This window comes from Filobasidium floriforme (assembly GCF_021052385.1).
Source record: "Filobasidium floriforme strain CBS 6241 chromosome Unknown HD553scaffold_19, whole genome shotgun sequence".
Lineage (NCBI taxonomy): Eukaryota > Fungi > Basidiomycota > Tremellomycetes > Filobasidiales > Filobasidiaceae > Filobasidium > Filobasidium floriforme.
In genome coordinates this window covers 532981-559135 of record NW_025763640.1, presented here as the reverse complement: position 1 = coordinate 559135, position 26155 = coordinate 532981, and the positions used below count along the sequence as shown (strand labels likewise).

Sequence of the window (26155 nt, the reverse complement as noted above, 5' to 3'; positions counted from 1 at the left end):
TAGAATACAAGGTGTTATGTGAATATTTATGAGGTCTCGTTTCTGCAAATGAGTTCGTTTTGCGGGATTCAGAAGCAGGCCGGGATAATTGCTTCCGAAATGATGAAGTGACGTTTCCTCTCGGAAGTATATCAATGGGTCGCGATGGGTCGATCCCCAAGGGCATATTTCATCGAAACCACACTTCTGTCTATACCCCGAAGGTCATATCGGTCATCGATCCTGATAACGTACCATTTACGGCCGATACCACAGCGATGGAATCGCTTTTACCCTCTCGGGCCAACCTAGGCCCGCCCCGATCCCCATCCTCCTCCTCTTCGTCGACCGTGAAGTTCCCACACACTCGAGCCCGGGCGACCTCGCAGTCGGACACTAGCACTACCAAGGGAATCAATGGAGCGAGCAAGTTGTCCATTACTAGTGGACCTCGAAAGGGTCGAAGAGCAGGGATGGAAAGCTTGGACAGTGGAGATGTAGATACCGGTTCAGGTTCCGGGTCTGGGTCAGGCGTCGGGACGGGGTTGGGTGCATATGGACGACCGGAAGCAGGAGCAGGAAGGTTGTTTCACGACGATACCTCCCTTCCAGGTTCACGTTCGACCACCCCGACTCCAACACCTCGAGGAAATAGAAGTAGCATTATCAACAGAACAGAAGAGAACAACAAGCCTACGAGCTCGTCCCTTCCCACCTCTTCTCACCTTCACGATCACGCCAGCACTTTACACTCAAAGTCGATTTCAAACTCTCCGGCTGGGCACCTTCAAGTCCCCTCCGCCTTTCCGCTCCGTCGACCTCGTGCATCAGCGAATCAGGATGTAACCTATCGTGCTGGATCACGTCGATCATCCACGAGCCACATCGACACGACTGTCTCCGTAACGCCGGCTGAGCCCAGCGGGGAAGGGATCAGCCCTCGATGGTGGAACGGGAGGACGACGAGTTACTCTCCGTCTCCTATTCCGACACCAGGACGGACCTCTTCTCCGGTTCCTTTGGCAGCCTCCCAATCAAATACGCAATTGCAAGGTCGAGATCAAGTACAAGGTTTGGGTACAGGTCAGGCTCGGCCCTTACCGCCGTCGCGGACCGTGTCGAATGCGTTCCATCCCCAAGGGGTGTCAGGCAGGTCTTCTCCCAGCTTTGGAGTCGGTCAGACAAACAATAATGGGATATCGGGAGCGCAAGGACAGGCTTTTCACAGCTCACCGGCGACTTATGGACCAGCAAGCTCCAGCGGGAACGGCCCGTATGAGCATTTCGATACCTCGACCTTTGACGCTCGGAGGCATCCGTTCCCTCCACCACCATCTCGAACACAATCGCAGTCGCAGGTACACTCGATGTCTTTCGCTACTTCCTCTTCGACCCGCGACGTTGCAACAATGGACGATAGCCCACTCGAATCGGGAGCGCACGGACGTCGGTCGGACAGAGTGAGCAGGATCTCAGAGGCCTTCGAGCCGGATTCACCTCGTGCTCAAGGGAAGGGTCGGAGGCGAAGCAGTGCCGCCGTAGAGCAAGACGAGAGGGAGGAAGAGGCAGCTTGGGACGTCTTTCGGGAAGTTCAGATGGAAAGGGAACGGATTGTGAAGCCCCGTACTGTGTCGTATGTTATCATCTGGCCTTCGCTCACTCTCCATGACCTTTGGCCTGATCTCCCTCTGAATCTCCACATCATGTCGACGATACAAAATACACAATAGTCACCTCATCCCGCCCTTAACATCCTCCTTGACGTCGCTCTCCTTGTCCTTGACCACGCGTCAACGGTCAATTCAACATACACTACAAGAGTTCAAGTCGATTGCGGAGAGGTTTGAAATGCTAGATGACGAGGTGGTGGATGGGATCTTGAATGCGTTGGGGAACGAGGAGGAAATCGACAAGGCTCAAAAGGAGGGAAATACACGTGGGTCTACAGTCGAAACGACCTCCAATCTTCTGGATCGACCCTCTTCTAGAGTAACACATGACACGCCAACATCAAATCCATCATCTCCCTCGGCAATATCCATCACCTCCGCTCCATCCACGTCCGAACCTCCTCCGAACGCGCATACCAACCTGTCGACCTTTTTACGTACCATCTCCCAGACCTGTTCGGCTGTCGATTCGCTGGAACACACGTTGAAGGAAAAGGAAGGTGCGATGCACGGGGTGGAGGAGGATCTAGAGAGGTTGGTACCTCAGATCGTGAGTCATGCTTTTCTCGGTGGTGTTTCATGATTGGTCAATCCGAATGCTGATCGGATCGCTTTACCCTCCTTGCCCATCGATCGCCTCTGGCTCATTCCGACCTTCATCATCGCACCTGGGTTGGAACACTCTTGTAGCTATCTGAACTCGATCGTCGGATCGCTGACCGGCAAGCCTCGATCGAGAGAATTCAAGCGGAACGTGTCAAGCGGGAACGTGAGTCTGCCTTGCATGCCCACTACTCGATGACGACCCAGGAGACGAGACGCTGACCCACACGTCAACGGCAACGATGGCAGGTATACTCTTCATCTCCTCGATCGTAGCTTCGATTTTGATCTGTATACTCGCCATAGGGGTTGGGTGGTGGTACTCTACCCGGTAGGTGTGACGGCATGAATCACGTGATCTACGTGATTTGCCTCCGGCGGGTCGGGGGCAATGACCGTTCGGTTATCGACGTGCGTTTTGGGATCCGGGCAGGCGCGGCCGAGGGGAGGATGGGGTCGTCAATGCATCGATGTCGATGACGGTCATGGTGATGATCATGGTCATGGTTGGCGACCAAGCGACCAACGGATACGGGGGGGTGGACATGGGAAGAAGGGGGTGGATGGATCTACTCCGGGAATAGGAAATGTCCGGGTGTTGTGTGCTTGTCGGGGTCTCCGTGGGACCGTTGTATATAAGACCAGTGTCCCCTTTGTTGACGGTCGCCGCTCTCTCGTATTTACCGGTTATTCACTCGATTCCGAACCAAACGCAGACCAAAGACGTGTATATAACAAGCGATTCACCTTTACAACAACACTACTCATCTTCACCACGGCATCACGACTCTACGTCGAATCTAGACCTCAACGTCATGTCATTTAGAGCTCTTCGTACAATTCAGAGGGTGGGTTCGAGGCGGCTCAGCTAGAGCAGATCGTCACGGGAGCTGACAACGACATTCATTTCGACATCTCGATAGCCAACTAACATCGCACGTACAACCATCGCCATGCCACAATCGCAGCAGCAACGCAACCGGACGAGCTCTGCAACAGAAGCGAATTCCTCTCCGAAACCGCTCTATGCATCTCAGCATCTCCTGCCCCATCTCCCCGTCCCATCCTTAAACTCGACCTTTCACAAGTACCTCGAGACCCTGCAACCGCATCTAGACTCGGCTTCATTCGACCGCAACTCTTCCCACATCAAGAACTTCCTCCAATCTCCGCTCTCGTCTACCTTGCAAGCTCGTCTCGAAGCTCGAGCCAGCGAGAAGGAATCCTGGCTCTCGGAATGGTGGAACGAAGCCGCCTACATGTCTTACCGAGACTCGATCGTACCCAACGTCAACTACTTTTACCTCCACCGCAAGGGACTAGGGAAGGGAGCGTCTCAAGCTCGTCGAGCTGCCGAGATCGTTCGTGCCACCCGAGTGTTCAGGGACCTGGTCACTTCGGAGAAGCTCGAGCCGGAATCTATCAAGTCTAAACCGCTGGACGCTTCTGCCTATCCGGCATTGTTCAACGCTTCGAGGATCCCGACCAAGCCTAGCGATACTTTTGAGATCTACCCTGCTGCATCGAACGAACACGTCATCGTGCTAAGGAAGGACCGCTTGTGGAAGGTCGGGACCAAGGGCTTGGCAGTAGGCGATCTCGAGGGCGCTTTCCAGCAGGTCATCAAGGCCGGCGATCAGAGTGGTGCAAGCGATGGAGTAGGGATCGGCACGTTGACTGGGGAAGACCGTGATGTCTGGACCGAAGCTCGGGATCACCTCGTCAGCCTCTCCCCCGTCAACGCCGAGATCTTGAAATCGATCCAATCCTCGATCGTGGTCATCAACCTCGACGACACGCTGCCTGCCGAGGGCCGGGACGGGAGGAGCTGGAATCTGTACACTGGGGATGGCAAGGCGGGGAGGAACAGGTGGTTCGACAAGCACGAATTTGTGGTCGACCCGAATGGAGAGTCGGGATTCAACGGGGAACGTGAGTCTTCCGCCTGATTTCGCTCGACTAGCCGTCTTCACACTACTGCCTCGTCCGTGTTACTGACTCTGCTCTTTCCGCGCACTAGACTCGATGCTCGACGGGACCCCCACCTTGCGAATGAACGAGTTCGTCCTGGCCGCTCTCGAATCCGGCAAGATCCCATTAGACCTCGTCTCTGGAGAGAAACCCGGCAAGATCGAGATCGAGGAACTCGAATTCGTTGTCGACGACAAGATCAAGGGGCTCGTCGAAGGGGCCAAGAAGAATTTCGCGGATTCGCTGAGCAAGCACGATCTCAAGGTACGTTTCCTTGTCAAAGCTAATTACTGAATGAGAGGATCAAGGAAACTGACCGTTTTCCGTGGTAATTTTGGCGGACAGGTGGTCCACTTTGAGAAGTATGGCAAGGACGTCATCAAGAAGCACAAGGTCTCGCCCGACGCCTGGGTTCAGATGGTCAAACAGCTAGCCTACGGCAAGATGACCGGAGGGAAGCCCGCCGTCACGTATGAGAGCGCGCAGACGAGGAAATTCAGGTTGGGTCGAACCGAAGTCATCAGGTCGGCCAGTAATCAGAGTAAGGCCTTTGTGGATGCCATGCTAGATCCCAACGGTTCGGTGAGTACATCATGGAAACATATGACTACGATGGGATTTGCTAACGAGCCGATTCATATTTCCACTTGGGCAGGACGTCGAAAGGGCCAAACTCTTCCGAGCAGCTGCGGCGAGGCATATTCAGTATGCAACCTGGGCTGCCGACGGCCAGGGTGTCGATCGTCACATGTTCGGCCTGAAGAAGCTCTTGCGTAAAGGCGAGGAGATGCCTGAAGTCTTCAAGGATGAGGCGTTTGCTTACTCGTCGACATGGACATTGAGCACAAGCAACTTGACCAGCGAATACCTCGATAACTGGGGGTGAGTCCGCGCTTTTTCCCTCGTGGGACGGCTAGACCATACACAGCTTGCTGATGCGACAACAACACCACAGCTATGGACAAGTCGTCAGCGAAGGGTTTGGTCTCTCATACTCGATCTCGGATCACTACCTCCGATGGTCGATCATGACCACGACCGGCAAGGCCGACGAATTCAAGAAGAACCTAATCTGGGCTGCCGATGAGCTGAGAAAGACCATGGACAACGCCGCCAAGAGCGATCAGGGTGATGCCTCCAAGGCTAAGCTGTGAAGCGGATAGCGGAGAAAGGAAGATAAAGTACGAGAGAACATGTTGTATGGTCGATTAACCGGTTCTACATTGCATACATATATTCGTCATGCGGAATGATATGCAATCGTGAACAGGAACGGGCGGGCTCATTTCCGCTGGCATAGAGATATGGTCGAGGCTCTTTGGCTTGACGTTTCGTGATTTCGATTGATACAAAATGCGAAAAGATCGTGTATCTCGTCTTGGCGCCTACTTCTTGGTCTTCCCGCTGGATCCGGCATTACGGGCAGGCTTGACCGGTTCTTTGGGCTTCTTGGTCGAGACCGTCATCCAACCGTCGGGGGACGGGCTGATGGCGGGAACTGGGGAAGGCTTAGGGGTAGCTTCGACTGCGGCCGTGCTGGTACCCCCTCGCGACCGCCCTACCCCACCCCGTCGTCCACGGCGTCTCGGCGGAGTTTCAGTCGCGGCGACCAGTGCTGTCTCAGCTCGAGGAAGGCTCGGCTTCTTGCGCAGAGGTGTAGGCGAAGATTTGGTCGTGTTTGGAGACGATTTGCTCCGGCCCTCTAAAGGAGAAGTCTTTCCCTTGCTAGCAGGAGGTCGACGAGCTTTGGCAACGACATTGGAAGATGGCGATGGCGAGATGTTTTGTAAGCCGAGCGTATCCCATGCCGCATTCTCCTGAGTCTCGTCCGGCCAAGGTCCGCCAAGACAGGGAAATGACTGTGATCGCGAGCTTTGCCACCTCGTCAACGGTGTGTCAATGTCGTCACTAGCCAGGGTCGAGCCGTTGGTCATGGGACTGAGCATTTGGAGATCGGTTGAAGAGGGAGAAAAGACCGACGTCGACGGAGTCGCAGGTGGCGGGACGTCCGAAACAGGCACGTCCTGATCGTCCACTTGCCAGATGACAATCGGTCCATTGGATAGCTCCTCCCACTGGCCTGAATATCGCAGCCCGGCGTGCTCGAAATCGACAGTCATCAGACCTCCCTTCTTCTCAGCACTCGGCTTGACGACGGTCCACGACCCTTTACCTTCACGGCCGAGCCATTCGAGGCGTTCGAGACGGGGCAACTTGCGAGCAAACTTTTTGATCTCCTTTGACGCTGGAATCGTGCTGTCAGGCGCTTGTAGCGATTCAACAAGCTCTTGCGGCAAGCCTTCGAGTGCGCGTTCCAGGATATCGGGGGGTTTCGCGACCTTGTTGAGCGGCGCCGTCTTGGTCGTCCTTCCACTGACCTTGGTGGCGTCCATCTCCCAGCATAGATCGGCTGTTGGCACGAATGAAACGCGAAGGCGCTCCAGTCTGGAAGTCGAGGGGAAGGCCGTAACGGTGATCTGTATATTCGGGTGTCAGGTTCTGGACATTAGCAAGCGTTCCCACCCCAAACTCACCAGTCGGAATATGGGGAAATCCAATCTGACAGTCAACTCTTCCAGCCCCGTCAGCGTCTTGACCAGCTTGGCCAGTCTCTCCTCATCAATCTCCCACCAGTCCAAGTTCAGCCTCGTCAACTTCTTCCCCTTGTCCAGTATGGCTTGAAATATCTCCTCCGGAATCGGCTGAGACCGACACAGATCGTTGACTTTCGGAATCTGCACCGGCGTATCACCTTGCTTGATTGAGGGTAGAAAAGGCATAGCCGCAGCGATCGGTACAGAACGCGTGATTTCTAGCGAGCAGAGGTTCTCGATCGGAACGTGAGGCAACGAGGCCAGGTGGTCGAGCGTCCATCTGCAATGTCAACGTCAGCGGACAAGGACGACTAGCATGTGCAGTCTCGGACGGAGACTTGCGAATGATGCGTCCCACTCTCCGGAATGATAATGGACAGCTCCCTCAGTCCTTCCGGAAACTCTTCGATATCCTTCCAAAGCGTCCTGGCAAGCCTTCCTAAAAACGTGAGATGAGACCATCAGCTCAACTCTTGCAAGGTAGTATATCGTTGCCACCCACCCTCTACGCCATCCAGCTCGAGCCTCTCCAAGCCGACGCACGCTTCGACCATCTCCTTGACCCCCGCGCTAGACAACTTGGTTCCTCTAGTCCCGATCCGCAGCGTCTTCAATCCGCCACAACTTCCGATCGAGGCAATCGCTGTGCAGAGCGTAGAGTCGAAGAACAATGTGTGTACGCTAAGGTGAGTCAGGGGAGAAGAAGGGACGACTTCGGACAGGTTGTTAAGGTGGTTGACCAGGTTCTTTGTCTGGACTCGCAAACAGTCGGCTCGTGGTCAATGTCGGCAAGGATAGCTTTCAACCTCTGCCATGACTCACCCCGACTTGGCTGAGATTGTCGAGTTCCAACCTTTTCAATCCTTTCCCCATCGCTCGATCCCTTGTCTCGTGCGTCTCTCCTGGCTCATCCCTGCGACAAGATCCGTTTTTTTCCTCCCGTCCCGTATCGTCCTCGGGCCAAACGAGAGGCTTGACGAAGAATGGCGTGTACCTCCCACCTGAACCTGATCCCGGTCCAGAGCCTGAGCTGCCGATCTCTACTGGGCGAAGGGCGTTCGGAAGAGGTAAAGTGGGGTTGAGCAACTCGAGGCTTGACAGGTTTGGCAGAGAAATGATTGACTGAGTATTCATATACCGAAGCAGACATTTAGTCTCTCTGATCGGATGACCACTGAAGTATCTCCAGCTGTGGATCCAGACACTCACCTGCCAGACCTCGTTACTCAATCCCGTCCATAACCCCAACTCCAGGTCGAGTGCTTCCCTTTTCGTTTCTCCTGCGCCTGTCTCGTGGACCTTCGTCTCTCCCTTGCATCGTTGCAAAGCGCGAAAGAACTGGAGAAGGAGGTTGGTCTGCGTCTCCTTTCGATCGGCCATAGATGCCACCTGCGTGGCAGCAGTTGCAGTCGTCTCGGTTGCGTTGTCTCGTTTCGCTGGGATGAACATTGTGCTGTACCGATCTAACGAGGGGTTGGGAGGTCGGATCACCACCTTTTTGAATCGTCCGTAATCCTCATCTGATCTACACCATATGGTGAAGAAACCAGACCCCGAGGAGCACGGAAGAAGATCGATCAGTGTCAGTTATTCGACTACAGGAAGAACAAGCAAAGAGCAAGCAGAGCGATAAAGAGGAAGACGCTTACAATCCGTCCACCGTCATGGCCTTTTCTTTCCCCGCGACCGGATCCCAAAACTTGCATTCCACTTCCACTCCGACCCCGATCTTTCCTCCTTCAGCTTGAACTTCGCCTAGAAGGACGAGCTCGATGGTCCGGCCTGCGATCAGGCTGACGAGCCGGCGGGTCTGCTTGTTCGTCCGAGACAGAGCTGTCGCCGTGCTGGCATCGGGCTGGGCAGTGAGGACGTATGGGACGACGACTGCGGGTGACACGAGACGAGACCTCACGGATGTCAGTCAAGTGATTGAAAGGAGTAGCTTCCAAGTAGGACTCACTGTTGAGCAGATCAACCGACCTGTCAGCCGTCGACATCATCGTCGTCGATCTAGTGGGCCTTTCACTATGTTGAGCGATGCCCGACCAAGTATGAGACGAGAAGGGACGAGTCGATCAATGTAGGATGATCCGTCCCCCGAGATCCAGAACTTGTATGATCGGCCAGAAGCTCTAGGTGCTAGGTGTACTGAGTTCGAGGGAGTGAGTGGCGGAAACTGTCTCTTGCATTCGACGTGAATAGCTGACAGAGGTGCTAAAGCTGAAGATGACGAGGATCGTTCCCAATTCCCAGTCCCTCGACGCGGTTCGGCCGGAACGTCCACCGAATCGCCGGAGGATTGTGAAATATCACGATGATCAAAGAGATCCACGTTGTCGGTTCGATCAAGATCCCTTTCCGTTTTGTTGGCGACGGTCCGTGCGTGCGTCGATGCTGTGCCGACGACCATAGCGGTGTATTTGCTGTGCAACTCTCGCTTCACCCGAGGTCAACAACCTCGTTGAAACGATTGAATATTGTTGTCGTCGCCCTCAAATTTGATCTCGGCTCTCTGCGCCGCCCTCTCCCATCCCTTTCCATCAAATGTGATCCACCCCAGTGATTCGTGATCCACCTTCTTTTTTCTTCAAAGGAGGGTACAGGCCGTACAGGATAGTGATCGGTGGCTTTTCCGCGCATTGACCCCCCCGCCCCATGATGAAACGAGGTCACAGAGACGATCGGAAGTAAAGATCGGAGGCGGAAGTCCATAGTTACGGCATCAACTCGTTTGTTTACCTTTCGGTAGGCAAGGCAGTCGCAGGTCATGATGTCGGCGGATCGGATTCATGATCTTGAACCGAGCAGGATGTCGCTCACCTATCACCTGGACAGCATTCACATCACCAGAAGGTGCCACAACTAGCTACGACGAATGACAACACAATAATGTCACATGATCACACCCCAGACTCGTTATTCGACTCGTTTACTCAGCCCGATCCCGCATCAGGATCGAGGCCAAGGCCCTACGCCCGACCTTCTACCTCGCTCACCTCATACTCGCCTCGACCCGGCTCTGCACTCGGACCAGAACATGAACTCGCTGCAGGAGAAGAGACTCTCGAGCGGATGATGGAACAGGGAGGACGGACACGACGGGATCGTGAGCAGAGAACTCGAACGAGAAAGAGGGCAAGGGGGGAGAGGGACAACGCTCGTGCGAGGGGGAATGTAGATACTTCAGGCACCGACGGGGACGATCTGGATGAACTTTTTGAGATTCCTCGACCGAGGACTCGTACATCGTCGTCGAAAGGCTCGAAGGTCAGCCAGACGAAAAAGAAGGCGGGCAAAGGTGGAAAGCCGAGGATGACGCCTTACCAGGACGATCCTTCTCTGGACTTGTCCCTCGACCCCGGCTCTGACTCGAACATCAGCGCCAATTCGGATGACGAGGACGGGACGCACGGGACTCCAGAAGACGGTTACGGGACAGAGGGATCAGGGCAAGACGAAGGGGACCTCGAAACCCAGATCTTCAACTCGATCGGGTTGTTCCCCTCGACCTCCTCTACTCTGGACCTCGATCATCATGTTGAGCACCACAATCATCTCCGAGCCATGACAACCAGTATCAATACTCCTCGTCTCAAACCCAAATCAAACCCGAAGCAAAGAGAACCAGGCTGGAAAGGACCTCTGGAATCCTCGGCTCTCAAACACGGTCCGCAGCGGGGAATGTTTGATTTTCGTGAGCCTCTGTTTCTCCACCGGAGTTGCATTTCGTGCGAAGCTGTGATGTTCATCCTTGCGACCTGCTTCTTTTCTATCTCTCGATGTCTCATCGTCATGTGCGGCCTTGACTTGCATATCGTCATCACCATCATCACTCTTGCCCCCTCATCCGACGTCTCTACAAAATCGCTCCCCGGACGGATAAATCCGCTCACTCACCGTCGCCTCGTCTCCCCACGACCCACCTCCGCAGCCCTCTCACCGGACGTAGAGTATATCCCCAATCCAGACTACCAGACCCTGCACGACCTCGCTCAACACACTCTCGCTTCCACGGCGTTCTTGTACGCCGGCGGACCTTATGCTGTCGGACCTCCCGCCTCTCTCTCCCTATCGGGGATGGGCACGGGAATGGGGTCGGACATGGGAATTGGGAGGGTTCAAGGTGCGGGCGCGGGAGGATGGGGCGTCAAGGGCGCTCGAGGAAAGTTTGGGGTGGGGATCTTGCCGAGGGGTGGATGAGCTCCGGATTCAAGCTCGGGAGCTGGAAGGACAAGGACAAGATTGCTACAGTGGCGAGCTGGTGAAACCGACGAGAAAGACGACATTACGACCATAATGACAGTTGGGCTTTTGAGACCCTATTTCCGGGATTGTTGTGGTTTCGTGTAATCAACGGGATGTAAACATGGGATCATCGTGAATGTTCAGATATAGGAAACCGACTATATGCTGTGCTCAGGACAACGATGTTGATGAATGCAAGAGTACCAAATGCGAAAAGAGATTTATGGTAACGGGTCACGTACCAAGATGAGTGGCATCATCTTAGCTATCACGTTGACTCTTGTTTGACGGTCACATGAAGCATGAAAGATCACAGCGAATACCATGAAACGGGAAAGTACCCGGCTTCGGTAAAAACGCCTTTAGTGGAAGCTTATATCAACAATGAAATCCGGGACTTGAACTCCCGTTTACAGCCGTCGAATGGGTTGAGGCCTAAATCGCGTATTGTCTTGTGTGTAGATAAAAACAACATCGGCTATCACAGATCTTTTACTTCGGGCAATCCTTTAGTTTGTAACAACAGAATAAATTCTTGTAGCTCAGACATAGCATTTATCCGATCAAACAAGAATAAGTCAACATGGACTCCACTGCTCCTGCTATTTTCCCCTGTAACACCTGTCAAGAGGGTGCCTACACATCACCTGTTAGCAAGTGCGGCAGATGTGCGTACATTGCAATTGAGCGTGGTTCACCTGCTGCTATCAATGCGTCCAAGGTATGGGTAATGACAATACTTCTGAGCTATTCTGAGCCTGTCTGATCACACATATCAGTCGCTTCAACTATGTATGCGAGATGGCAGGATACAGAAACGAGGGGAAGATATGTGTTCGGAGTGTGTCAAGGCAAGCTCAGTGCCGGTTGTGCAGTCGAACAATAGTATGTACCTGTGGTATAAACAAATCACAATATGCCATTGAAGCTTGACCCACCAGGTATCCTGCCTGCTATGTTTTCAGCATACAGAGATGAGGCAAATGGGACTCGTCTCCGAAACAATCTTGCCGGTGGAAACGAAGGAGGTCACGCAGCTATTCGGGCTGCTCAAGTAGCCCGCCAGGGGCAACAACGAGTCACCACTGCTAGCTCGGGAAACTCTCATGCTGCTGGCCCAAACTTGGAGGTTCACTATACCTATTCTGAGACAAACGGATACTCAGGCCGGGCCAAGAAAGGGCATACTCATTACCTAAGCGTCAGCCGGGATACCTTAATCAAGGATATGCTCCGGACTATGGTCCGCAAGATTCAGACCCACTATTGGGACACCGCACAAATGGATAGGCCCATGGGTTTCATCAATATGTGAGTCTGTCATCTGGACCATACAGCGCACACCATGATTAACTCAGATGGGATGACAAATGGGATTACAAAATGGATGACGGCTGGATGACGGATGCGATGATGGTGGATTACGCGGATGCCAGTGATGATCCCGAGAAGCCGGCAGTTGTTACCCTGTCCCTTCCCGGCAAGGGCAAAGGAACACTGATCGAGAAGACTCAATATGATATGGAGCTTGGAGTTTATCACCGATGGGCAAAGATGAACCATCTTACTACTGGACGGGACAATCATCCAAATGCCCATACTCTCACCTTGACCATCGAGGTTCGGGCGGACCAGGTTGAATATTTTGGGGAGGGTGAAGACGAGATGACACCTCTGTCTTTCGCTTCAGGATTGCGAGGGAGCTCTGCCACTCCTCAAATGAGCATGGCCAGGGTCAGCAGCATTGTACCTCGGCGGTATGTATCATCTTTACCAGTCCCCCTGACAGCAGTACGCCCCCCCTTTGGCCAAGGTGATCCTCCGATTTTTGTCTACGAGAGCCTTGCAACATGGAACCGGGATCGGACTGCCATTGAATGGAGCGATAGCACTGAATATGCTTATCTCTGGATCGACAACAAGATTTTGGGTCAGGGTCAGACCCGGAACTGCTATGAGGTGAAGTTACTTTTGAGCCAGCCTTGCGCGTTGTAACAGTGCAACTGACAAGTATAATGTTCCAGGCCCGATTTGCTTCTAGCGATCACCCTGGAGGCAGTACTGGGTTGGCTCCTAATAACAAGATGGTTGCGAAAGAGATCAAGCCCGAAGTCCTGGATGATACAAGGGCTCTCTCAATCCTCCGCTTGGTACAGCTTGAAGCCGAATCGTACATGTGGGGTGATATATGGGTTGAAGAATTCAGTCGAGCCATAGCTGGCACGCCATCTGAGAGGCAGGCTATCCGTAAGCTTGCTCAATTGTGTCGGTCTGTATTACAAATATGATAACTTGGTCTTCTTGCACAGCGCTAGCCTTTGCTAAAGTTCGAGTCTTGTTTTGCCCAGGAGAAGAGGGTACCGAGCATCCGGCTGATCGAGCTTGGTTATTGGAGGACTTCCAGAACGGACAACCTGTCCGGTACTCAGGTTCCCTTGAAGCTGGACAAGGGGAAACAAGGTCAGCATGGACTGTATCGGCCTATGCTCATCTAGCCTATGAAGCTAGTGGCCGCAGTATGGTTCTTTCCGACCTTGAGGGTTGGTTCACCTCGGTCAACATTCTCCTCTTTGATCCTATGTTGCACTCGTAAGTGGATTGTCTTGATGCGGTCCCACTGGTATTGACAGTCTCCTACTCTGCTGGCAGTCTACAAGGGGAACTCGGCATTGGTGATGCTGGAGAGACCGGAATCAATGCTTTCATTGATGGTCATCTCTGTAACCGGTTCTGCCATGACATCGATTGGATCCTGTCAAAGCGGTCCCTGAGACTGATCTAGCGGCTGCAGCTAGAGAAAGGGTGCTGGAAATCGATGAGGATCTGCCTGATCACCCAGTTGCCGGACCATCGAAGCGTGGCCGTCGAGCTACAACAGTTCCAGCTATCTCTCCAGATAACCCCCGAGGAAGGGTATCTACTCGGGGCAGAGGAAGGGGAAGGGGAAGGGGACAGCATCAAGCGGCTGGCAGCCAAGGTATGTGAGCGCATTGCTGGATCTATGTTGGATATCCCACACATCATCGTACTGTTGCGCCCTATTAGCATTGATGTCCGACATACCATTTCAGGCAACCAGTAGCGGGAGAATTGTGCGGCCGACAACTCCGTTTGGTTCAAGATCATGATCGGGTTCAACATTGTATACCATAATCTTCGCTCAACTTATCATTCATTTACAAGACATGGGATATCTGTGATGTGTCCTGTCATCAAACGGAAGGTGGACCAGATATTAAGCAAAGAAACCTTGGGAAGAGCTTGCTCGCCGGTCACCGAGCAAACATGGTTCCAAAGTAACATGACCCAGCTCTCCTCGTCCCATGTGAGAAAGCATAGCAGGCGAGGGTATGCTGCTTCAATGTCCACAATCCATCGATCGACCTGATCCAAGCTATCAGGTGACAGCCTCAGAAGACAATCTTGGCCTTCCGATGTATAAGCTGTGTTTGCCGACATGCCAGATGGCAGACTGATCCCTTTCTGACGGCGGATAACCTGACAATTGGCAGCCTTCTTGTACATCTCCAATTCCTCGAGAACAAGAGGTGCCATCAAGAATAGGTAGATGACCCTGTGTAACGTGAGTGAATATGGGTTGAGATCGCAATCACTGTCTAGGAATCTTACCGATGACTGCGATTGTCCACAATGTAATCACCAGATGCAATTGCATTGGTTGTACTGACGAGAATCTTCCGGTTGAATTTGGTCACCAAAGGCTTCCAACCCCGTTCCACTGTGATGTTCCTGGTTGAGGACAGGAAGCGATGAGGTTCGGGTGCAACACCGATATCCAGTTTTGCAATAAGATCTGCCAAAGGGGCAACAGCGGTCTCTCTGGAATTTACCATTATATAATAATCAGCATCCATTACCGATCACTTGCCAGCACGATATGAACACTGACCTCAAAGCCGATTGGTATCCAAATATATCCATGACTTCGTTACCATGATCGCTCGTGACCTGTAGAGGTATGCCTGTGGTCTACGTCAGTTGTCAAATCAGAGAGAGCCACGACTGTACTCACCTCCCATGTCCCGGATCGTCTTGAGGTATAGATATGAAGTGATGACATTAGTCCGGTTGTTGGGAACTGCAACAAGAGTAATCCATTTGCGGGAGAACTTGTCCCGCATGCCATAGATTGGAAACCCAATACTCGACAACTTGTCATGCCCGTCGATAGAGAGTTGATCATTGGGTCCATAAGACTGAATGACAGCATTGTGAGATGTCTTGTTTGTAGCTGAGCGGGATCGTTGATCAAATCCTTCAGGGAAGTGTGTCTTCATCACTGCTCGGACCATGTCACTTTGAGCCAGGCAAGGTTAATATGTTTCGGGATCGATGGCTGATCTCCAACTTACCGAGCAATGTGTATCCCTCGGCTGCCCAAAGCCGCTGCTATCCTTGCGGGCAAGTCTGTGTTCTGAGGGTCGTGTTGTCTGATGTGCATGACAATGACTCCTTCGACCTGTTCGATGGAGAAGCCAGCCCTTTTTGGTCCTCCAAGATTGAATTGCTTGAGGTATTTGTTGAGCGTTGAACGGCTTCCAGTCCGACGTGTCAGCTGAACCCTCTTACTTGAATCGCTCTCTAAGCTAGTGACTTACCTGATTTGAATACCATACTCCTGCAACAGCCGTTTGAGAAGGGTCGGTCTGTGGACAATGTTCTCCCCATCTACCAGATGATGTAGAATTGGCTCAAGAGTCTCGACAATCACTGCCAATAACATTGTTGACAGATGCGAATGGAACGGTCTCTTCAGCAGAACAAATGCTGACCTTGGGTATTCCATTGGTTTCGTCCTTCACTGTTTCTATTGTAATGATTGGTGCCCGACATACTGCAGAGGGTTCAATGTGCATATTCACGGTGTGATGTATTGATCAATAACAAAAAGGAAACCTTCAAAAAGACATAAACTATGACTAGACAGCGCGCCTAACCATAGCCAACCAGTCCCCTCGCTTCATTTGGAAGCTCACTTTTTTCACGAGAAGCCTATAGGTCTATCTTTTTATGAGCGGAAAGGGCAAAACTCATGGAAATGCAGGCTGCATCGTGAGTCGAACTCATGACCTGACCTGACTGACCTGACCGTCAACATTTCGCACCATAACCTACTACACCAAAGGTGAGTTCATGTTTTGCCTAGTGTTGTTGACTTCACAACAATACAATTGTACTCCAATGTGTGACGCGACTTAGGCCTCGACCCAACCGACGACCGTACCCGTTATTACAATGTCACCAGCCATTATACTAACGTGAGACGACGACTTCATGGGTATAGGCTCTTTTCACAGGAGTTCTATACGGCTACTGGTCATTACTTCCCAAACTTCCAATGCAGTAATGCAGTGGTTGTTTCGTTGGAGAGCCAGATGTGCAGATAGAAATCCACGCGGAATTTCGGCGCGCTACGCGTTCGCTTGCAAGTGGAAACACCCTCTTTTGTTAAACTTCGATGATCGTAGCATCCTTTGAACCTTTTTTAGGGGGCTTCGCATGACGTATGTGCACGATCGCGGTCTGTGATCTACTATGACGTATGATGTAGCATCACTTAAAGCAAATGGCTTGCCTATAAAGCGCACGCTTTGAGTCTGCAATTGAATCCCACCATCTGATCGGTATAAGGCCTGGCAGCCGACCTGCCGGGTCTTGAGGTAATAAGGTCGCAGGACTGGGGAAAGGTAACGGTAGGCATAGTAATGTAATAACGGATGTCTAACTACTACAAGGTACTAGTTAGACGTCTACGAGAACATCTCCTAAAAGGTCTCCGAGAGAGTCTCCGAGAGGGTCTCCGGACGAGACCCCGAGGCGACGCGCACCGTAGGTCGCGCGTCACGTGACGCCTATAATAGGATCCCCCTCCTAGATGCGAGCTCCGAACGCATCAAGCATCGCCGTACTCCTGGCGGCCCGGTACCGGCAACTCAGGGTGTCGCTTATGGAATTCCAGCACCAGCGTGTCGTTGTGGTGAAAATCCGAGGGGCTAACCCACTCGTTGTGCTCGTCCCCGTACCCCTCGAAGCGCACGTAGTACTGGGTCCTACGCCCGGCGCGCGTTGAACGCAACTCCTTGGAGTGTACGATTTCCGATACCACCCATCCCAAATCCCCGGTGTCCAGCACCTCGGGCTCAGGGGGTGGGTCTACTGCTCTCCCAGGAAGCTCGTTCGGCTTATACGGGATGAGCAGCGAGACATGGAACACCGGGTGGATCCTACGCATCCCCGGTGTCAACTCCAAACGTCGCGCCATGCGACCTTCTCCTACAACCTCCGTGATCTTGAACGGGCCGTAGGTCTTCCATTCCAACTTCTTGTTCGGCCTCACGGTATTGACGTGGGCCGACGACAACATCACCATGTCGCCAACATTGTACCCCTCAGCCGGTACCGCCGTACGCTTCCGATTCGCGTACTTTGCCATATCCTCTCGGGCCTGTCTCAGCGCGACATTAACAGACTCCCAGATGTTGTTCATCCGCTCTCTGTACTCTTGTATCGACTCCACGGCCGAATCCTTGGCGATGGGCATGGGGAGTTCGACGGCGTGCTCCCGCCCTTCCGATGCCATGAACGGCGACATACCAATCGCCGAGTGCTTCGAGTTGTTGTAGGCGAACTCCGCCATGGGCAACAAATCGGTCCAGTCGTCCTGCTGGTAATTGACATACGTCCGCAGGTACTGTTCGAGCGTCGAGTTACTGCGCTCCGTCTGACCATCCGTCTGGGGATGGAAGGCGGTCGAATAACTAGGCTCGACACCGGACAACTCACAGAACTCCCTCCAAAATCTCGACGTGAACAGCGTTCCCCTGTCCGAGATGATCTGCCGGGGAAACCCGTGCAATCGTACCCACTCCTGCAAGAACATCTGTGCCAACACCTTGGCGTCGTTGTCCTTCCGACAAGGCACAAAATGTGCCCGCTTGCTGAAGCGGTCGACGATCACCAGGATCGCGTTCGAACCCCTCGACTCCGGTAGGTCCGTGATATGGTCCCACGTGATCGACTGGTAGGGCTCCGTCTCCGCCTTCAGGGGGGCCAGCTCACCGACTGGTTTGGCCCTCGGCCTCCGATTCCTCTGGCACTTGTCGCAACTAGCCACGTACTGGCTAATCCACGCCTTCATACCCGGCCAGTAGAAATCTCTACTCACCAGGTCCTCCGTCTTGTCCCGCCCGTAGTGTCCGGCGGTCTTCCCATCATGGAGCCTCTTCAAGAGCTCCGTCTTCAAGCTTCCCGCATCGGGAACATACACCAACCCGTCGTACATGAGCGCGCCTCCCGGGCTCAGACTGTACCGACTATTCGTCAAGGTTCCCTCCTTGACGCCCTTGATCAGGTCTCTCGCGACCGGATCTTCTTGTCCCGCAGGGATCAACGCTTTTAAGAACCAATCCCCTATGACGGGGATCGTTCCGCACAACCGCAACGGGGGTTGTACCGTTGCTGCGCTGACCACCAGCGCGTCTGCATTAACGGGGCGCAGCAGGGTCTCTGCCTGCTTGGGCTCCGTCTCCTCCATCAACTCCTCCCTCCTGCTGAGCGCGTCAGCCTTCCCGTTCTCTGTCCCCGGCTTGTACTCCAACGTGTACGAGATTTGGTTCAGCAGCTGAGACCATCTCGCCTGTCGGTGGGACAACATCTTGTCCTTCTTGAAGTACTCAAGGTTCTTGTGATCCGTAAGGATCCTCACCGGGAACTTCCCGTCCAGGTAGTGTCGCCATATCTGGCAACAGTACACGATGGCGAGTAGCTCGCGATCGTGTACGTCGTAGTTTCGTTGAGCCGGCGTAAGGCTCTTCGACATGAACGCCACGGGATGTAGTTTCCCGTCGTCCCCTACCTGCGACATCACCGCTCCCATCGCACCTGACGATGCGTCCGTCTCCAGTACCACCTGGCGCTCCTCGTCGTAGTGAGCGAGGATGGGCGCCTCGGTGAACGCCTTCTTCAACTCCTTGAAGGCAGCATCCGCTGACTCCGGCCAGTGGTACTTCACCCCTTTCTTCGTCAAGGCCGTCATGCCTTGAATCTTCTTGGAGTAGTTCTGTATGAACCGGCGATAGTAATTCGCGAACCCCAGGAACGACTGCAGGCCTCGGATATTTCGAGGCGCCGCCCACTCCAACACCGACTTCACCTTCGACGGGTTCATGCTGACCCCCGTAGGGGCAATATCATACCCCAAGAACTCCGTCGCCGTCGTGTCGAACTCACACTTCTCCGCCTTTGCGTACAGGCCATTCGCCTGTAGCCTCTTCAGCACTTCCCGTACGTGCTCGTCGTGTGTCTCCTGATCGGCGGAGTAAATCAATATGTCGTCTAAGTAGACGACCACACACACGTCTAACATGTCCTGGAAGACCTGATTCATCCAGCGCTGGAACGTCGCCGGCGCGTTCGTCAAACCGAATGGCATGACGAGACATTCAAACAGACCATAGCGTGTCGTGAACGCGGTCTTCCAGACATCCTCTTCTTTGACCCTCAGGAGGTTGTACGCTCCCCTCAGGTCCATCTTCGTATATACCTTCGATCCCCGTAAGCGATCTAAGGTCTCCGAGATAAGCGGCAGGGGGGTCCTGTCCTTCTCGGTAATTTCGTTGAGGCGGCGGTAATCAATACACAGCCTCAATTCACCCCCTTTCTTCGGTACAAACAGTACCGGACTCGAACACGAGGATTTCGAGGGTCGAATAAACCCTTTCGCCTGGTTCTCCGCCAACCACGCCTTGAGAGCGTCCGTCTCCTTCTGCGAATGGTTGTACAACTTCCCATACGTGGGAGTTGTTCCGGGCTTCAGCTCGATCGCATGATCGATCGAGCGCTTCGGAGGCAGCGAGTCTGCCTTCGTCTTGGAGAACGCTCCGAGGTACTCATGGTACTTCTTCGGCACAACGTCCCTCAACTTCTCCATGTACTCGGGAGGATCGAGCTCGTTTTGAATCGAGTCGGTGGGCTTGACGTCCCAATCCCACAGGTCCGGCCTGCGGGCTCGCTCCTCATCCTCCCTCGTCATCTGCATTTGAGCCGCCACGAGGTTCTCCGTGATCGGCTCCTTCATTCTTGACAGCGGATCGATATTCCGTGTCTCTATCTCCACTTCGTCGGGGGAGCATACTACCTCTACCTTTTTGACGCATCCTTTCTTCAAACAGTCGTCCGCGAAGGTGACCGTATTCGTATCCCACTGGATGTGTGGGCTATGGTGTCGTAACCATGTAATCCCGAGGACCGCCGCGTACCCACACAAATCCGTCAAGAAGAACTCCGCCTTCTCCTGGTGCAATCCTGTCCGCACAATAGCATGTGCTTTTTGGGTGATCTGGCCACCCACTATCTCCCTTCCGTCAATGACCGTGACGGTCCTAGGATTCTCTAGGTCTATCACATCAAAGTTATGAATCCGCGCGAACGTCCGATCCATAAACATACCCGTGGCTCCCGAATCTACCATCATCACCGCCTGCACAGGGATTCCCTGCGGGTAGAATACCCCTACCAGGGTGAGATGGCTCTCCGGACCACTAGGGTTACCGCTAGCACCAATGTGCAGCGGGATCCCATCACTACCCCCTTTCGCGTTCCCAGCCGGGGTCCTTTGGTGATCCGTTATTCTATAAGGCCTGGCAGCCGACCTGCCGGGTCTTGAGGTAATAAGGTCGCAGGACTGGGGAAAGGTAACGGTAGGCATAGTAATGTAATAACGGATGTCTAACTACTACAAGGTACTAGTTAGACGTCTACGAGAACATCTCCTAAAAGGTCTCCGAGAGAGTCTCCGAGAGGGTCTCCGGACGAGACCCCGAGGCGACGCGCACCGTAGGTCGCGCGTCACGTGACGCCTATAATAATCGGCATCGACATCCTTGCAATACTTTTTCAGACATATACACCCGCTCTCGCAAGACCATCTTACGCCGTTATCAGAAAGGATGTATGCATCACTCGAGTACACCAGAAGCTTGATATTCAACATAAGCCTCCAACAAGAGAACTTTCATGGAAAGATGAAACCCCGCTCCCATACCATCGAACTGGCTACTGGTCTGATCCTCAGGGTCGTCTCACGGGGGGCTCCCGTTGCGTCATTCTCTATCGCATTCCGCGATCGCACCGGTCATAGCGTTGACATGGTCACCTGGACGGATCTCTGGTTCCATCACATCCTCGACATGAGGGATGAGGTGACTGCCGAATACACCAAGATCGTTGCGCCGAGCGCTGTAGGCCTAGAAATCGTGAAGTTCAACGACTCCAATGACTTTACCTGCCAAGCCTGGCTTGATCTCCCGGAAGCTGAAGCAGAAGATGAAGATGAAGATGAAGATGAAGATGAACTGGACAACTGCAAGCATTGGAGGGTTTGGCTTGAGAATCCCGAGATGGAGGTCGAAGTCTCGCGTGATGGTCTTTCGGCCTCGCTAGTTGCTTAGAAGGTATGTCGTCCTCTCATCGAATCTTTTGCAACCTTTGTTAACCAATCACACTCTCTTGACGCCAACTCAAGCCGGTTGAAACAGACTTTAGTCAAGATCTGAGTCAGGCTACCAGAGGAAGTCGTCAAGGACGAGGCGCCTCACTGAAGAAGGACGTGGTTCATGGCCGATTGGAAGGTAGAAGATACTTTATCGCTTGAAATTTCCTGTGACTTCTTCTATTTGTATTTGCAGCTCTCATGAAATACAAAGAGCTATCTGCTTTTCCTACCTGTTACGTAATAGCGATGGAAACCAACGGTAGGCTTATCATAGCTTGAGGGCAGCCCCCCCTCTCAAATCGTTGCGAGTGATCTGGCCGACTTTTCGCAAAGATACTATTGCCTTGCGTCGTGGTCCACGACACAAATAGTTGGATAGAGCTTTTTGCGTTTGTCACCTCGAATCGATAAATGAGATCAACTAAACTAGTTGCTGGATGCTGATCGGATCGGAGGGACTATTGTGAAACAGCGCGACAGGCCGAACCGGTCGTCTTGAAACGCGAGATTTTGAGTTTGTGACTTGGACGTATCGTATACGCGAACAACAACCAACCTTGTCGTTCGATGTCGAGTCAATGTGTCTTGCCGCTGATCCGCTGATTTGCTTATCGAGCTTGTTTCGGTGTTACTGGTTGTTGTTCCTTATCGCTTAAACTGACGACGACAGCCGTATCTGTCGTCGTGTTTCTACTCCAGCCTGACTGTACTGTTAGGCTTTGACCGCCGTCGGCGAAACGTGTGTCCCGCGCCCAAGTCAGGGAGCGTGTATACAAGAACGAGATATATATAGATGCCTCCAGGCCAGCTAGAAGATGAACAATTTCCTACCTGAGTTCATCTACCCTTCTTAATCCTCAGAAATCCACTCACATCGCGCGCAACTCAACCTACCCAAACACAACCCGACAAGGATTCTACCCTTTCACGTTACAACCATGTCCAGTCTAGTCACCTCGAACCACGGCCTCTCCTCTCGAGGCCTCGTCACTCGCTACACTTCGATCTTGCACGAATCCGCTGCGTCCACTCAGGCCTGTCACGACAGGATCCGCTTGCCCGGTGGCCTTTCCATCTGCATCGAGTCGAGCGGCCGCGCCCACTCTGTCGTCTTGTCGATCACCTTTTTCGACAAGACCGCCAACCGCGTCGGCCCGGCCAGGTGGGCCGAGGTCTGGTCCGAGACCATCGCCGCCAAGAAGCAAGCCGCCGATGTCTACGGGGGCGGCGATGAGGTCGATGCCATGACCATCGGTCTCTTGATCGACATTGCGAACATGGGCAGAAAGTCCTTTGCGGCGTACGCCATCTACTGGGACGCCGATGCCCCTCCCGCTTGTCGTCACGGATGCAAGACCTGGAAGGTCGGCGAGTCTGCCGGACGTCCCAAGGTCACCGAGGTTCCTACTGCTGGCGGGCACAGGACTATCAACACCCCCTACGGTGTTCTTCGTTGCGACAGGCAGTCGACCGCTCGTTCCCACAGCATCGGAGGTTTCCCTTCCTCGAGCGCCCTCCAGTACTTGGACGACTGAAGCCTTTCGAAGTACCGGGCAAGACACGTTGGCTGTTCGAAGCCTTGTCGTGTGACTTGTCGGAGGTTTCCCGAATTCGCTGGCGACTCGGCTGCTCCTTGCCATTACCTACGATGCCCTCCAGGATTGTCTCTTGTTTCGTTCCTTGTCTCGCTAGACGTCTTGCCATGTACGGTTCCGTAGTCTTAGCATCAAACCGTCGGAACGAGTCCATCCAAGGCTAGAGTGGCGTGTCGAGATGCTCCTACAAAACAGTGTTATTTGCGTATTTCAGTCGGTATGACGTAGAAGTGTCGTCTGCTCCCCATTGATCCACTGAATGGTGCGGGTATAGTATAATCACAAGGTCGTCTCGTTCCGCATCTACGGCTTACAGCGAGGATCGACCGGGATGACCACCCCCGATAGCTGATCATACACGGCTCAGCCTCTCCCACTGACATCCGCCCCAGCCTGTCCTACATCCCGGAGATCCACCTTTTCCCTGTGGACGTCGACCACGTCCCCTTGTACCCCCTCCTTCTCGCTCTCCTCCCGCTCCCTCTTCTCCTTCTCCTCGGCCTCCCTCATCTCCTTTCTCGCCTTTTCCAACCTCTTACCCTTGCCCTTCCTCTTCTTTCCGATCCCCGGTACGGGCCTGGGATCTCGTCTGAACTTGTTCTCGGCGTAACTGGGGGACGGGTCGGTCGGATCGTAAGCCTCGAGGGTCTGTTTGAGGACTGTGCTGTTCACGCGGTGTTTCTGGATATAGTGATCGTCTAGGTGGAGAATCGGCTGTGGGTTTGATCCCAGGAATGGATGGACGGTTGGACATGGTGATTTGGGGGTGATGATGTTGTAAGATACGCGTGTCCGGAAAACAGACACTGGTCAGCCTGCAAAGAACTTTTCTGCAGCACGCTCGGCCAGACATTCCCGTCTGGAACAACCATCTGGCCATCAAACGTCGAGACTCACGATATCAAACTTGTAGTCGTCCCTGATCTTCTCCGCCTTGACGGGATCCAGAGACTCGGGAGGTTCATGAATGTTGATCGTCTCCAGGTCGAATGGGTGGGTATACCGGATGATCTGGAGGTCTTGCTTGGCGATCTGCACGAAAGCAAGAGACGACGAGTCAAGAAGAAATGAGTGAGCAACTTGGGGCAAATCACATGTCAAGGACACGATGGGGCTGACCTCGCAGAGGCTACATTCGGGACCACCGGTGTAGAGCGTGATTCGAGGTAGTCGTTTCGACGACGACGCCGCGGCTGACTGATTGAGCAGGCGTGTTGACGAACTGAGGAATCTTCTGAATATCATTACGAGTGTGACAAGAGGTTGGTGACTTGACGGTCGATGATGATACCATGCGGAATGTCGAGTGGTATCGAATGTCAAACGAGATGCAACTTGACCCAGCTCTCTTGACTTTTGGTTGCCGCGCGCTAGTGACATACCTCCCCTTCTTACGAGATGGGAATTACGTCACCAGCAAGTGATCGGCGAAACTGAGCCCGACCTCGACCTCAACGTCACTGAGAATAGCAGCTAGCAATTCTAGCAACTAGCGACGAATGACGATGGCATATGGTTGTGCTACTACATTCTCGTACTCTTCTCAAAGTAACAAGGGCAGCACTTTAGCAAGTCAAGTTCGACGAACTAGAAGTGAAACGCGTAACGTGTCAAATGCGACTTCAAGGACGAGAACTTGCAGCCAAGAGATAAAGAAGGCAACAGCCGCTCGACTGCGCAATCTCGCATTCCATCCGCTTTGATCTTCCCCATCATCACTCAAACGGCTACGGCCAGAATTTAGACATCTAATCTCATAGTCTCTGGAGCTCTGGACGTTCAAATCCAAACAGCACGGAGAGAACAGGACATTGAACACCGAGCTCGCAACCTCCAGAATGGCAGCTCAACGATCTTCCCCCCACTCACCTCGAGCGGGTTGTTCCCTCTGCACGATCATTACCAACCTCCGTGCCAATTCAACCAACTCTGGCTCTAGCGAGTCTATCCCGGTGGACATACAACACGCTTATCGCACACCCTGGGCCACGTCGCTATCGCCTGGTCCAGCCTCTCCTACCCCGACTACCCCTCACGAACAACCTTCCCCGACCTCACCTACCGCCCACGCACCACTCACCTCTCCCTCAACATCGACTTCAACGTCTTCGAGGAAAGTGGCAGGAGAGAGAAGAGCGATCTATACCGACTCGGATCTGACCGTCTGGCCAGCACTGTCGGGCCGGGCTGGGGAAGCGTTGGCTTCCGGGGAGAGGCATCTGGTGCTCGCTTTCAATGTCCATGTGGAGAGCGTCTATCAGTTCGTAAGTCCTCTGTGTCGACTCATGCATCTTTCCTTTTTGCCTCTGTGTCTTTCCTGGCGCTACGGCGGGTTCCATACAGTCAAGTTGAAGCTGATCGACCCATGGTCGCTCTACGTATCAGGGCCGCGCAGACGTGCCGCTCCTAACCAGGGCTTTGAGGATAGCCAACGATCTGTTAGACAAGGATCCATCCGGTCAGAATCAGACGGAGCCGGGTTCGGGAACAAAAGCGGAGGAGAGGAAGATCGGTTTCGTCGTCGGTCCGCTACGTGAGTTCACACACCCCTCGCTACATCTTCCGACCTCCTCTTGCGTCGAGATCTCAGTCGACTGGTCTCACCAACTGTCCGAACCCGTTCTTTCATGTGGTTCCTCTAGGCGATCCTCGACACCCTTACGCACACATACACCTACACGCCGTCAAGGGTCCTTGGGACCTCGCATCGTATTACAGAAAAGCGATGGTCTACAATTTCGTAGGGTGGTACGAGCTCGAGGATCTGATTGCCGAGATCAGGTGAGCTTGAGTCTGGATCTCGTAGCCCAAGAGTCGTACCGCAGGGAGGAGACAGGAGTAATAAGGAGAGATTGCTCATTATTTCTACGTTGGTTGCGATCGTACGTGATAGAGAGGGATCGAGCAATAATAGAGTCAAGAGCGGGTACGAACATCAAGGCACACAGGCCGTGAGTGGCTTTCAGCATGTTTCGAACGAGAAGC

At 53.4% G+C, this 26155-nt stretch overlaps 9 protein-coding genes across 9 annotated transcripts; 6 read left to right on the top strand and 3 right to left on the bottom strand.

Annotated features, from left to right (window-relative positions):
- Positions 1-29: 29 nt before the first annotated feature.
- On the top strand, positions 30-2940 carry HD553DRAFT_316191 (uncharacterized protein). The gene is made up of 4 exons (XM_046180587.1): positions 30-1612; positions 1710-2199; positions 2340-2418; positions 2502-2940. The coding sequence occupies exons 1-4, from the start codon at positions 135-137 to the stop codon at positions 2585-2587; spliced, it is 2133 nt and encodes a 710-aa protein (XP_046034584.1). The 5' UTR covers positions 30-134; the 3' UTR covers positions 2588-2940.
- HD553DRAFT_316189 (acyltransferase ChoActase/COT/CPT) lies at positions 2941-5545 on the top strand. Its single transcript, XM_046180586.1, has 6 exons — positions 2941-3100; positions 3176-4184; positions 4273-4487; positions 4569-4805; positions 4879-5105; positions 5179-5545. The coding sequence occupies exons 1-6, from the start codon at positions 3068-3070 to the stop codon at positions 5375-5377; spliced, it is 1920 nt and encodes a 639-aa protein (XP_046034583.1). The 5' UTR covers positions 2941-3067; the 3' UTR covers positions 5378-5545.
- On the bottom strand, positions 5344-8814 carry HD553DRAFT_359815 (uncharacterized protein; the record flags this gene model as incomplete). The annotated part of the gene is made up of 8 exons (XM_046183942.1): positions 5344-6700; positions 6758-7097; positions 7196-7256; positions 7320-7569; positions 7640-7939; positions 8027-8342; positions 8467-8701; positions 8778-8814. 8 exons carry the CDS (start codon positions 8812-8814, stop codon positions 5609-5611), a joined length of 2631 nt encoding a protein of 876 aa, XP_046034582.1. The 3' UTR covers positions 5344-5608.
- An 838-nt stretch (positions 8815-9652) lies between these two features.
- HD553DRAFT_316188 (uncharacterized protein) lies at positions 9653-11496 on the top strand. The gene is made up of 2 exons (XM_046180585.1): positions 9653-10511; positions 10749-11496. The coding sequence occupies exons 1-2, from the start codon at positions 9707-9709 to the stop codon at positions 11015-11017; spliced, it is 1074 nt and encodes a 357-aa protein (XP_046034581.1). The 5' UTR covers positions 9653-9706; the 3' UTR covers positions 11018-11496.
- A 1949-nt stretch (positions 11497-13445) lies between these two features.
- Positions 13446-13805, top strand: HD553DRAFT_265518 (kinase-like domain-containing protein; the record flags this gene model as incomplete). Its single annotated transcript, XM_046177452.1, has 2 exons — positions 13446-13651; positions 13712-13805. Coding segments are annotated over 2 exons (300 nt in total), but the record flags the coding sequence as incomplete, so codon positions are not given.
- Positions 13806-14230: 425 nt separating this feature from the next.
- On the bottom strand, positions 14231-16181 carry HD553DRAFT_325687 (uncharacterized protein; the record flags this gene model as incomplete). Its single annotated transcript, XM_046181634.1, has 8 exons — positions 14231-14636; positions 14693-14902; positions 14973-15045; positions 15096-15379; positions 15436-15618; positions 15682-15793; positions 15856-15917; positions 16168-16181. 8 exons carry the CDS (start codon positions 16179-16181, stop codon positions 14231-14233), a joined length of 1344 nt encoding a protein of 447 aa, XP_046034579.1.
- A 4824-nt stretch (positions 16182-21005) lies between these two features.
- On the top strand, positions 21006-23110 carry HD553DRAFT_336640 (uncharacterized protein; the record flags this gene model as incomplete). The annotated part of the gene is made up of 4 exons (XM_046182245.1): positions 21006-21499; positions 21619-21711; positions 21769-21834; positions 22437-23110. Exons 1-4 carry the CDS (start codon positions 21031-21033, stop codon positions 23108-23110), a joined length of 1302 nt encoding a protein of 433 aa, XP_046034578.1. The 5' UTR covers positions 21006-21030.
- A 423-nt stretch (positions 23111-23533) lies between these two features.
- On the bottom strand, positions 23534-24415 carry HD553DRAFT_344466 (uncharacterized protein; the record flags this gene model as incomplete). The annotated part of the gene is made up of 3 exons (XM_046182988.1): positions 23534-23884; positions 24068-24202; positions 24290-24415. The coding sequence occupies 3 exons, from the start codon at positions 24413-24415 to the stop codon at positions 23534-23536; spliced, it is 612 nt and encodes a 203-aa protein (XP_046034577.1).
- A 258-nt stretch (positions 24416-24673) lies between these two features.
- HD553DRAFT_89912 (uncharacterized protein) lies at positions 24674-26005 on the top strand. Its single transcript, XM_046184575.1, has 3 exons — positions 24674-25434; positions 25556-25703; positions 25813-26005. The coding sequence occupies exons 1-3, from the start codon at positions 25009-25011 to the stop codon at positions 25953-25955; spliced, it is 717 nt and encodes a 238-aa protein (XP_046034576.1). The 5' UTR covers positions 24674-25008; the 3' UTR covers positions 25956-26005.
- Positions 26006-26155: the final 150 nt, after the last annotated feature.

Coding starts and splice junctions, on each gene's coding strand:
- HD553DRAFT_316191 (XM_046180587.1), top strand. CDS start 135: ATGGGTCGCGATGGGTCGATCCCCAAGGGCATATTTCATCGAAACCAC. Junction 2,200..2,339: donor AGAGGTTGGTACCTCAGATC/GTGAGTCATGCT, acceptor ACACTCTTGTAG/CTATCTGAACTCGATCGTCG. Junction 2,419..2,501: donor GGAACGTGTCAAGCGGGAAC/GTGAGTCTGCCT, acceptor CAACGATGGCAG/GTATACTCTTCATCTCCTCG.
- HD553DRAFT_89912 (XM_046184575.1), top strand. CDS start 25,009: ATGGCAGCTCAACGATCTTCCCCCCACTCACCTCGAGCGGGTTGTTCC. Junction 25,435..25,555: donor TGGAGAGCGTCTATCAGTTC/GTAAGTCCTCTG, acceptor TCTACGTATCAG/GGCCGCGCAGACGTGCCGCT. Junction 25,704..25,812: donor TTTCGTCGTCGGTCCGCTAC/GTGAGTTCACAC, acceptor TGGTTCCTCTAG/GCGATCCTCGACACCCTTAC.
- HD553DRAFT_316188 (XM_046180585.1), top strand. CDS start 9,707: ATGTCACATGATCACACCCCAGACTCGTTATTCGACTCGTTTACTCAG. Junction 10,512..10,748: donor GCGGGGAATGTTTGATTTTC/GTGAGCCTCTGT, acceptor CCACCTCCGCAG/CCCTCTCACCGGACGTAGAG.
- HD553DRAFT_316189 (XM_046180586.1), top strand. CDS start 3,068: ATGTCATTTAGAGCTCTTCGTACAATTCAGAGG. Junction 4,185..4,272: donor GTCGGGATTCAACGGGGAAC/GTGAGTCTTCCG, acceptor TCCGCGCACTAG/ACTCGATGCTCGACGGGACC. Junction 5,106..5,178: donor GAATACCTCGATAACTGGGG/GTGAGTCCGCGC, acceptor ACAACACCACAG/CTATGGACAAGTCGTCAGCG.